This window comes from Callorhinchus milii, unplaced genomic scaffold (genome assembly GCF_018977255.1).
Source record: "Callorhinchus milii isolate IMCB2004 unplaced genomic scaffold, IMCB_Cmil_1.0 Scaffold1, whole genome shotgun sequence".
NCBI classification, from domain to species: domain Eukaryota; kingdom Metazoa; phylum Chordata; class Chondrichthyes; order Chimaeriformes; family Callorhinchidae; genus Callorhinchus; species Callorhinchus milii.
Window position 1 is genome coordinate 78,848,561 of NW_024704742.1, and position 12,487 is coordinate 78,861,047.

The following is a 12,487-nucleotide window of genomic DNA, read 5'->3' on the forward strand; positions in this document are numbered from 1 at the left end:
TTTTCTAGGCAGTCGATGAAGCTGTCCTGAATTAAGGAACAGTGTTAAGTAATGAATGGATAATGTATTTATGATAATTGCTTTTCCTCCACAAAAATAATTTGAAGCCTACAACACAATACAATTTTCAACACAGTGTTATATAACGCCATTCAGGGCTTCACACAGCTAAGATCTATCAACTTTATTTCAAGGTCAGTCACTAACCAGGAGATGTTGAAGGTTCTTCCACATGACTTGTTATGAAATGACAGCAGCTTTGTTTTTCTTGTGGACTCTGAGGCCTCCAAATGTCGAATGGTATTCCATTCAGCGATATATTATGAAGGCATCCCGTGAAATTTCTTGTACTTAACATGGCATGATTCAGCTGAAGAACAAGAACAGGAATGTATTGATAAAATATCAAATAGCCTTTTAATTTTGGCTTTGCTGTCACCAATTATCTGCATTCCTCTTGTGAAAATGCTGACTCCTGCTTTGTGAAATTTTCCACTCAACCAACTACTTATTCATCAAATGCAAGCATAGGCAGTGAGCATTGTGCATGAACTGTTGGGAACATTACATTTTCGACCAATATAATAACGTGATATCAGCTTGGCTGAGTCAGAAGGTTGTGGGTTCGAGCCCCACATCGGGACTTGGGATCACATAGTCTAAGATGACACTCCAATGCAGTGCTGTGTGGGGGGGGGGGGTGGTGTTACATTGTTGGAGGTGCCATCATGTTAAATTGAGGTCCCTTCTGCCTGTTCAGGTGGATGTTAAAGATTCCATGACACTGTTCAAAAACTGAAGGGAATTTTTCTCGGTGTCCTAGTCAACAATCCCGAAAATAAAAATTGGTCATTCAGTTCATGACTATTTGTGGAAATGCTGTGCACAATTGTGCTGCTGTGTTTGCCTAAAATACAGTCACTCCATTTCACAATAAAGCCTGTGAAGCACTTTGAGAAGTCCTTCTGAAGAGATAATGTGCTATACCAAATCCAATTATTATTATTAGGGTTATTATAATACTGTCCAGTAACCAGGATTAGTAGTTTAGCTCATTTTCTCTGCTCTAGCCCAAGGACACTGAGGCCAATTCTAATGCCGGGTTGGCTTTGTGACTGAGATGAACAACCTAAGCAGTAACAAACCTAATCAAATTAGGTTGGTGTGGAATCCTGCAGCTCAGTGGTTAGAGCACTCGGCTCGCAAGCGAGAGACCTGAGTTTGATTCCGGGCAGGACAAAATGTTGGGCAGGTTTCCTTACTCCACATGAAGTAGGAACCAGTTGTTAGTCGATTGGTGGATTGCTTTTCCGGAGGTAATAATTCCTTAAAAAAAAATCGCTCACTTCAATCCATAACTGTTTGTGGGACACTGCTGTGTGCAATTGGCTGCCGCTTTTCTCCCACAAAATATACAGTCAATTCACTTTACCATATATTCTGTGAAACACTTTGTGACGTCTCGAAGACGTGATAAGGCGCTATATCAAATGAAAGGATTATTATTATTATTCATTTGACACTTGGACCCCTGATCAGTATGTACAAATTTGGCACTGAACAATGCACATCAGAGAGGTATCACTCAATCTTTTTTGACAAATGATTGTATTTTCAATTGTTTTGAATTTCACTTTGAGATGTTTTGATGTGATAAAAGTGTGATCACTCCTATCATCACTTTCAGTTATTCAATGTCTAGAAAATAAAGTCCATAGGATCTGTCACAGTACTCAATTCTGTGCTTTTGTGTTTGTATGTATCTGTGTGTGTGTCTCTGCTTCTCTAACATGTACCTACCTGCATCGGAGCTTGCTTCTCACATTGCTGGTTTAAATTGTGAACCTCATTATAATGCACAGATCTAAAATTTTACTTCTGGATGTGACCCTGAAGCATATAAAGAGGCCTGAAGTTATCCAAGGTTCAGATAAGCAGATTGGAGTGTACTTAATACACTTTTCACTCAAATTGCTATTCTAAAACTGACACAAACTGTGTTCAGTGATGCTTTGGCACCATATTTCTACAAATTTTATTGAAAGTATAATAACATTTTATCTGACAAAATTGTTATCTTATTGTCTGCTATGATTTACTTTGGTTCAATCAGTTCTTTTGGCACTATCAAAGAGTTATGCATAAATTTTAATGTTACATAGATTAGGTTCAGCCTCTGTCCCATTCATGTCCTCAGTGTTCTGGGAAAATGTATTACAGAATATTTCAATTCAACTTTTCAGATTTTCTTAAGATTTCTAATGGGCTTTTGACCACCACTTAACAGTCTTCCACTGCTCAGTGGCCAGAGGTTAGTTGCAAAAGCTTGTCACTGACATATGCATTCAGTGTTTAGGCATTGCAGGTCACTGGTAATGAATGATAAGTAGACAGACTGTGGCTTCTCTTGAGATCAATGCCTGCAGTTCCTGATTCTGAATTGAAGTGCTCACTCTTCTTTTGTACAGGATATCTCTGGACTAATGGCGGTAGTTGTCATCCACTGAACCCTCGAAGTCTGCTGGCATTCTAACTGTTATGTCACCTTCCCACACGATTCTCTGTTTCTCTTCTGCGATTTTGCACTTCCACGACCAAACAGCTCATAAATATTCATACATATCATGGTTTTCTCTTTCCTAAATGTAAAATAGTGTGGGGGAAACGGCAGGGGAGTGGATCTAAACAGATGCCTCTTACAGAGAGTCAATATGATACAAAGGGAGTGGAACTAAAGAGATATATCTTACAGAGAGTCGTTACGGATACAATGGACTGAATTGCCTCCTTCTGTGCTGAGAAATAAGCTTATGATTTCTAAGCATCCAGGAAAGATTGGGAGAGACAGAAAGATTGAGAGACAGGGAGAGGGGGAGAGAGATGGGGGGAAGGGAGAGAGAGGGGGAAGAAAGGGGGATTTAGAGGGATTGAGAGAGGGGGTGAGAGAGAAAGAGAGAGAGAGAGAGGATGAGGGTAGGGAGAGGGGAGGAAGGAGGAATGGATTGAGAGAGTGGGAGGGAGAGGGGCGAGAGAGACTGTGAGAGACGGGGAGAGAAAGAGTGATTGAGAGCGAGGGGGAGAAAGTAATTGAGAGGGGAAGTGAGCAAGAGAGAGATTGAGAGCGAGCGTGACAGGGGAGAGAGTTGTTAGAGAGAGAGATTGTGAGAGGGAGGAAGAGAGAGAGGAGCGTGTGTCTGTATGTGAGAGTGTGAGTGAGAGGGGAGAGAGAAAGGGAGAGTGGGAGAGAGAGATTGTGTGAGAGGGGGAGAAGAAGAGTGATTGAGAGAGCAATTGAGAAGAGAGATTGAGAGGGAGTGTGAGAGGGGAGAGAGAGTTGTAAGAGAGTGTGAGAGGGAGTAAGATAGTGAGGGAGATAGAGAGAGCAGAGAGTGATCTAGAGAGTGTGAGATGGGAGAGAGTGTGCGTGAGAGAGAAGTGTGCGTGAGAGAGAAGTGTGCGTGAGAGAGAAAAGGGAGAATGATTGAGAGAGAGAGAAAGAGAGAGAGAGAAACAAAAAGAGTGAGAGAGAGGAAGAAGTGAGGAACAAGGACAGACACCGAGTGACGTGATGTGCCATGCAGTTTCCTCACAGAAAACTCCCTTTCCCCAGTGAAAAATCTCTCTATGTCCTTCAGTCAAATAAATGCATGCTTAAATTAATGATTCCATTAATAAGACGTCCAGCACTTGATGTGACCTGGATCATTAATCGTTACCTTCCTTTCCTAAGCTTGGTTAAAAGATTAAGTGTGATAGGACTCTTGGCTCTCACTTGTGGATTCAAGCCCCTTGTCAGGATGTTGAACCCATAATGTAGCCTGACACTCCAATACAGGACTGGGATTTAATTATATTGTGGAAGTCCTTTGTATAAAACATAAAAATCAAGATCTGTCTGCCTGTTAAGGTGGATATTAAATATCCCATGGTACTACAGTATTTCAAAAGAGTAGGGAGTTTCTCCCAGTGTCCTAGCCCCAAATGAAACTGATCACTTACTTTATGGCTGTTTGTGGGACATTGTTGTGAGTAAATTGGTTGCTGTGTTAGTCTACATAATACAGTCACTATACTCTATGGTGAATCTTGTAAAGTGCTTTAAGAAGTCCACCTGATATGAAATGCAAGGATTGATGCTATAATCATTGGTTGCAGAGAATGATTACCTCAATATCCATTAGTCTAGCTCCAGTAGCTGTTGGGGCGATACATGCCTTCAGGGCACAGTTGTTTGTAGTGTAACAAACTCTGTATTGTGTTGAACAATGTACATTACTAATTAATAAATGGATATTTGTATACTAGTTTTCAGAACATAGCAATTCATCACATACAGACAAGCGCAGCACTTGTCCATATACTGCTCATTACCTTCATATTTCCTATGATTCCTCCTATGTAAACGGTGGAGGTTGGGACCAGCAGGAGGTATTTGTCTAATGTATTTTGGCTTCCGAATGCTGAATGCGATCTCTGTGACACCATTTCTGTTACTTTGATTGAACCTTCATGTCCAAACCTGCAATTTCAATCATAATGATATGAGAATGGCTTCAGACTTAAAATAGTCAAAAATAATATATGGAGTTAAATAACAGTTTTTTTTTTAACCCCGCATGTTGATGAATTTCTTCTAAGGTTTTTATGGTGATACTGTAGATTTTGTTTTAAGTCTGCAGAAAAAAGTTTTTGGAATTTCACTAAGATTTTAAGATGAGTTGTGTTAATTTACTCTCCAAATTCCATCAATGACTCTACAAATGCATGGAATTGTCAGTTTGGTTTAGATAATCTAAGCAAGGTGATGGGCCTCCGCATGTGTCAGACACCTGACTGACCCTAAAAAAAGATGGAATTTTGGGCCCAAACTCGTGCTGAATCTGTTGCAATAGACTGACTAACCACTAGGGGCAGTGACTCACTGCTTCTCCCCAAGAGTGACTCCAATTTTTACTCTGATATGCAGCCATCCAGGGCTTTACAACTTTCAACAACAAAATTACATTTGTATAGCGCCTTTCACGTCAGGAGGACGTCCCAAAGAGCAGGGGAAGGACTCAAGTATTTTTTTCTCTCTTGCCCATAGAGTGTTAAGTAAACGATTGCATTGTTTTAATACTTATTTTAGCATGTGGAGACCCTGACCTCAATTCGGGACCTCAAAGAGGTGTATAATATTTTAAAGGGGATTGACAAAGTGAAACCAGAACAATACTCTAGGATGCAATAAGTCAGCAGAACAAGAGGACACAAAGTTAATGTGGCAAAGGGCAGTTTCGGGACAGATACCATGATGTTTTTTTTATTTAGACAGTAATTAATAACTGGAACACATTGCCAGGAAAACTAAATATATTTAAATTTAGAGTAAATAATCTCACCATTCTATGAACAATGAGAAGTATTTCTCACAAGATGTATTGGACAGTCTAGAGCTGGACGTGTACACTTCATTGTACATTGCGCAAATGGCATTGCGCATTCCTGCTTTTAAGGAGACTGTCGATTATGAGTTGTCTTGGTGACTTTATGCTTATTCTGAGAGATACTTTACCTGTTAGCATTGATCTGATACCACTTCTCTTGCTGAAGTCTAACCAGGCTGATTACTGTGACGACAAGATTAGTCATTCCAAATCTGAAGTGCAGCAACCCATCGATCAGCTCCAGTCCCAAGAAACCTTTCACTGAAGATATTATACAAATAACAATGTGTTCACATTTAATGCATTGCTAGAAAAAGTACACAGACTCATTTGTTTCTTAATAAACTCCGAGGGCTGCAAGCATTTGCAATGGGATTTTTACCATGTGAGCTATTGTGGACTGGAAGGAATGGCGGAAGCTGAAATAATGTTTCCTTGCTTCCAGTATCAATGCCCTTGATTTCCTATTAATTTACACGGAATTGCATAAAATGATAGTGCACAAAAACAGGCTATTGTGGCCCAACCAGTCTTTGCTGGTGTTTGTACAGGGTTACCAAAAAGCAACCCTATTATCTAAAAAAATCATAATTTGTTTAAGTCTTATTAGACATTGTAATGGTATCATGACTTTTTGGTCACCCTGTATATCCACTTGAGTCCCATTGCCCTCCCTATAACCCCCTATTCTCTTCTTCCTTAAGTATGCAACAAGATTCCTCTAAAATATATTGATGCTCTCTTCCTGGAGGGACGCATCCTGCTTACCTAATTCCAGAAAGTGTCAGGAGCAGATGCTTGGGGACCCCAGAGTGTGTGTTGGGATACTGCAAGAGCCTAACCAGCTAAAATTGTATAGCTTGCCATTGCTATTGCTGTCTGGCAAACTTTCCATCTGCTTGTCCAGCTAGGGCCAACCTACTCATTAGGGCTTTGATTTGCAGGCTTAACAGGATCTGAGTGGGATGACTCCTTGCCCCGAGTGACTGCTCTGCCCTTCCAGGTTCTGCCGATGAGCCCGGCTGGCTGTGCTGTTGTCAGCAGCGCTCTGGAAGACTACGGACCTGCTTGGCTCAGGAACTGGACTATCGAGACTGCAACAGAGAGCTGGCTCGATTCTGACATTCCGTTGCCAGGCACGTCACCTTGGAGCCAATTCAGCTCCAAGAAGACTCCATTTACCTCACCCCCAAGGAGCATAGTCACTAGTCGGTCATTTGACATTCGACAAGTGTGGGTTTGAGCCCTTACTAGGTCTATGTCACAAGCTTGACCTGCATTGGGACCTTGTTGTCCTTAAAGAGGAATGAGCTGACCAGAGTCCTTAACCCTGAAGTAAATAAATAGACAAGTTAAAACATCAGGAGGGTGACAGTGCCAGCAGAAAGAAGACATCATGAGAAGGAGAGAATAGAATATAAAATATTCTGAACGACAATGTGAGGGCTTTTCAAACGCCCTGACAAGTAGATTGCTGCTGCTGATTCTGCAGTGAGGTATCATTACTCAGACTCCTAGTTCATAGTTTCTGCTGTATTTCATTTGAAAAAGGACCGAATTGCCAAATGAAAGGGCCAAGCTCATGATTTCCTGAAGTCTCCCAAGTCTTGAGGTGCCAATGCAACCCAATATAAAAAAAGGCTGTGACAGTATCAGTGACAAAAATGAGTTCACAATGTCAGAATCATCAGATTGTATTGCAATTGTATAGCACACTCTCCCATGCTTCATTTTATCCAATCTGAGTCTGAAAAGTTTTGATGATGAGCACAAGGGAGAATGCATTACAGTGTGAGGCTCTTTGTTCCCATGGGATCTATTGAGATCCTCACCACCTATCAGTAGCTCTATATTGCAATGGTTCACAGTAAATTCAGTGCTTTAGTTATCGTATTTAACATTGATAATTCTGGAACGTTGCAATTTCCACTTGATAACTGAAGACGAGTGTGAGCCTATCCCTGACTCCTCTGGCAGGGTTAAGAATGGAATTGGGGTCCACTTAAACAGTTTTGCAACTACTTTCAACTAACCCCTTTTCTACATGTCCACATTCCACATGGTTTCAACTTGGGGTGGGTGTAAAAATACAACTGAAGCCCCACTTAGAAAAAATTAGGAACTGATTTTCTAGACCATACATCTGATTTTGCAACTAATTTCAACTAACCTCCTTTCTACACTTCCCTCATTGCAGATGGTCTCAATTGATCACGCGCTTTGAAAGAAAATCCCAAGATATTGATACATTTGAACTTCCACTATAATGTGTATCCATGAGATTGGACTAAGTTTTAATTGTACATAATGCAGGATGCAGGCCGAATCAATAGGTACTGAGCACTTGGAACAAGCAGATACAGTTGTACCCTAGCAAGACTTTGAATACAAAGTTGGTTAACTTGTCTGCTGTCTCAAACCATAAGTGTATCAAGTTGCTTTAAGTCATTTTGACTCTGACTTAATGTAAGACTTTGAGGTGTTGTCAATTGAATGTTTGTGACCAATAAATGGCTCAATTGAACTGTTTTTGAGTCGTCATTATTCCCTCGTTAATTCAAACGGGATACTGTTTTTGTCTAGTCACTGGAATGTTAGGTACCACCTCCGTGACACTTTACTGCAGGATTGTGACACGAATCTGGACCAAAGATTGTGGCACCACCATGATACGTGGCATTTTAGTGCCACTTCATAGGATATCAGCTCTACTCAATCTGAAATCTTTGGACTCACTTCAGGTAGACAAAGAGAAATTCTAGACACAGTTGTTAGCCACTGTATCAGTAAACATTCTCTTCGCACTCAGCAAAGCTACCGATAAAGCAACAATAACTTGCATATATATATTAGTTTCGCCCACAAAATATACAGTCAGCTCACTTTACAGTGTAGTCTGTGAAGCGCTTTGAGACGTCTTGAAGATGTGATAAGGTGCTTTATAAAATGCAGATATTATTATTACTATTCACTTGGGGTAATGTCTCAGAGTGCTAAAGCAGAAGCTGAAGCCCAAGAGAAGGTATCTTATAGCCACTGCAGGGGTGTAAGCTGCCTTCTCTTGGGCTTCACCTTTAAGCGATCCGAGATGGTAAGCTAAGCCTCCTTCTATGCATCTTTCCAAATTCTTATTCAATATGAATTTCCAGCGCAACTCTTACTCTAGGAATTCATACTGGATAAGAATTTGAAAGATGCAGAGAAAGAATTATTTAGCATAATTAAATCAATAAAGTGAACGTCCATTCCATCGGCCACACCTGCAATCGAAATAGCTTCTCAATAAAACTAGTACACACAATGGTACAGTGGAGGAGAGCTTAATTGGGCACAGCAGTGGGTCACAAACAGTCGTAGTTTGAATGCCCAAATTCTTCTTTTTTTTTGAAGGGATTATTACACCAGGAAAAAACAATCCACTTTACTGTATATTCTGTGAAGTGCTTTGAGACGTCTTGAAGATGTGATAGGGTGCTATATGAAATGCAGGTATTATTATTAGTAGTAGTATTATTATTCACTTGTAGTAATGTCTCAGAGCGCTAAAGCTAATTGGGGAATAACAAGGGAGTTCCTACTTACTGCTAGGTGAACAGAGGCGTGTGGAATGAGGAAAGTTGCTTAACGTTTTGATCTGTCCGGAATCAAACCCGGGTCCTCTCGCATGAGAGGTGAGTGCTCTAACCATTGAGCTACATGACTTCACCTGTATCAGGAACTTACCTAAATTAGATCTCAGATACAAAATACACAGTCACTAACTTTATAGTAAATCCGGTGACACACTTTGAAATATCCTCCTGATAGAAAGTCGCTCTATCAAATTATTATTATTATTATTATCTCTCCAGTTTATGCTACTGGTTCAGTCTTATAAACACAAACTTCTTATCCAGACAAGATAATTATCCAGAGATCCAGATAATTTCTTATCTAGTCTTATCCAAATTTCTTATCCGCACATCTTAAAAGAGAGCCTTGACTTCACAGCGCAACTTTACTCTGACACAGGAGCCTGCTATGGATAAGTAGACACATGCAGATGCACAGCAGTCTGCTAAACAAGTGATCAACAAAGTCTCTTTCAATCCTAAACAGCAAGTCCTGAGCATTGTTACATTTGATGTGCATGTGGGTGGTTCTGCCTAAAAGCACTTTAAAAATCCAAATGCCATGTGAATTCATTTGTTTGCTTTGCCTGATGACATTTACAGGCATCTCTGAACATGTTCTTTGATTTATTTGACTCATTAAGTGACATTAGTGCAGTACTAAGTGGAATTAATTTTGTGTTTGTACTAACAGTTAACTTTTGTTGCTTAAAAATGTTCTAAAGGGTGCAGCTAATGGCTGTAATTTTGCATTAGTGTCACAAGTTTGAAGAATATATGAGCTAAATAAAGTTATTCAAATATAAATGTAGCTTAAGTGGATTCACTCAACACTCCCTAGTGAACTAGTGACCACCTCCCACCCATTCCCTGAATACATTTACTGCCATTATTACACAGTTCAGAACTTTACAGCTGAGGGCTTAACTTGGCTCAAAATCTAAAATACTGCCCACAGAAATTAAGTTTTCTCCCTCAGTTTTTCAACATTTTATGTCAATCGATTTCTGCTTAATAAATGTAAACCCAAAGCAATGCTCTTGGACACACTCAGATGGCAGAACAAGAGTGCACAGATTTTAATAATAATAATAATAATAATCCTTGCATTTGATATAGCGCTTTTCACGTCGGGAGGACGTCCCAAAGCGCTTCACAGAACACACTGTAAAGTGAATTGACTGTATATTTGTGGGCGAACGCGGCAGCCAATTGCGCACAGCAATGTCCCACAAACAGTCGTAGATTGAAAATGACCAATTTAATTATTGTTTTTGGTTTTTTGGAGGGATTATTATTAGGCGTGTGGAGTAAGGAAACTTGCCCAAGGTTTCGCCCTGCCTGGAAAGTTTAAAGTTGCAACAGGCAATTTCAGGCCTGACAGCGGGAAGTATTTCTTTACTAAGAGGGTAATTAATGAGTGGAACAAATTACCAGGAAGAGGAGTTGAGGCCGGAATACTTGACTCATTGAACAAAAGCAACTTTGTGCTGTGATGGGAGGATGATACGGTAGATATTCTGCAAAATGAGATCAAATAGGCCAAAAGGTCTTCTTCATCCAAACCAATTTTGTGATATTCAAAAGAGGGTTGGCTTACCCTGGGTAGAGTGCACATCATACAATACTGCACCAAACAAAGAAGAAACTCACCGCTAATTTGGTTTTCACCCAGTGCTTACCTCAGATTTGTGTCTAAAACACAATTATTTATATTGGATTTTCCAATATTTTTGCCAACTCCCAAGAACTTTTCATACACCCAACCACTTTGCAGAGTGGAGTTCCTACGCATTGCGTCTGATTGACAGAGGAGTAACCATCTGTGAAACAGAATCCTTATTAAGGAATCCAATTAAATAACTCTCTGGGCTTTAGACTATAATCTCAGAGTTTGAAGTGTAATTTATCAATTCCCTACTTTATGGAAGTTCAAAGAAAGATCCCAAGAGATTTTCTGGTTTCACCCCATTAAATGGTTTCCTACGTCCAAGTATAACCAGAGTATCCTTCATTCCCACCTCACTTGGGGCCCGAAGGACAGTGTCCAAGCAAAAGTTCACATCTACCACAAACAAACAACAACTATACGAAGTTGTATAGTGGCTTTCATGTTGGGAGGACATCCCAAGGCGCTGGACAATCAGTGTTTCGGACACAAGCTGGGGGTCGGGGGGCAGGGGGGGAAGGAGGGTGATTGAAGGTACAGTTGAATAGGAAGGTTTTGGGTCTTGAAGGAGGCAAGGAAAGGGGAGAGGTGAATTGATTGCGGGATGGAGTTCCAGAGAGTGGGAGCAGAGTGGCTGAAGGCCTGTCCGCCAATGGTGGAGCGGGTGAAGCAGGGGATGTGAAGCTCTCATCCAGGACCTGATGTCTGACAAACATTCTGTCAGGGACAGCAGTGGTCCTGGAGTCAAGGGTAGAGGTACAGTTGTGTGTCTACCGCATACATGTGATCCCGTGTCTGTGGATGATGTCACCTTGAGGGAGCATATAGATATTGAAGAGGAGGGGACCAAGGACAAAGCCCCGAGGAATGCCGGACGAGATGGTGCGGGGGGCTAGAGGAGAAGCTGTTTGTGGAGATGATGTGTGAGAGGTACGATCTGAAACCGTCAAGTACAGAACCATGAAGGTTGAGGTGACAGGAGAGGCAGTGAATGAGGATAGAGTGGTCAACATTGTCAAAAGCAGTAGAGAGGTCAAGGACGACAAGGAGGCTGAGGGAGCCCTGGTTGCAGATGGACATAAATGTCATTTGTCACTTTGACCAGGGCCCTTTCTGTGCTGTGAGTGGCACAGAAGCCCGATTGGAGCGGTTCGAGAAGGGAGTGGCGGGAGAGGAAGGGGCGAAGCTGGGAAGCAACAACTCATTCTAGAACCTTGGAAAGGAAAGGGAGGTTGGCGATGGGGTGGTAATTTGAGAGCAGGATGGTCCAGGGAGGGTTTTTAAAAGATAGGAGTGATGACGGCCGTTTTTAAAGGGGTGGAAATGATGCCAGTCGACAGGGAGAGCTTTATGATGTCTGCGAGTAAAAGGGCAAGGAGGTGGAGCTGGGAGGTAAGGAGAGGGTTAGGGATTGGGTCGATGGAGCAGGTTGTCTATTTCATGTGGGTTATAGTGATGGTGAGAGTGGAGGAGGCCACAGGTTCGAAGGTGTGGAGGGTGGAATGGGTAGGGACTGGTGTGTGAGGGGGAGATGGGGAGGGGGTAGTAGACCGAAGGGCAGAGGCAGCTGAGCGGATCCCCTCGATTTTGGTTTTGACGATGTCCAGCATCGCCTCGCAGTTGGCATTGGAGGAGAGGATGGGGGAGGTGTGACCTCTGATACTGAAATAACAATTGTACTGAATGCCCTCGTATCTTCCATCTAATACCTTGAGAAACCCCTCTTAAGCTACGCAGAAACCCACAGTGATGACAGCAGTCAGCCTGACTCATCAGCAGGA

At 41.6% G+C, this 12,487-nt stretch overlaps 1 protein-coding gene across 1 annotated transcript in view; it reads right to left on the reverse strand.

The window, feature by feature from the left end:
• Nucleotides 1–202: 202 nt before the first annotated feature.
• The window catches only part of LOC103177746, a 41,859-nt gene continuing 29,574 nt past the window's right edge, over nt 203–12,487 (reverse strand). Inside the window, exons 6-9 of the mRNA XM_042345697.1 lie at nt 5,809–5,890; nt 5,555–5,687; nt 4,372–4,519; nt 203–370 (exon numbers count right to left, since the gene is read on the reverse strand). Of these exons, the coding sequence (XP_042201631.1) occupies nt 203–370; nt 4,372–4,519; nt 5,555–5,687; nt 5,809–5,890 (531 nt within the window). The remainder of the gene's footprint in view (nt 371–4,371; nt 4,520–5,554; nt 5,688–5,808; nt 5,891–12,487) is intronic.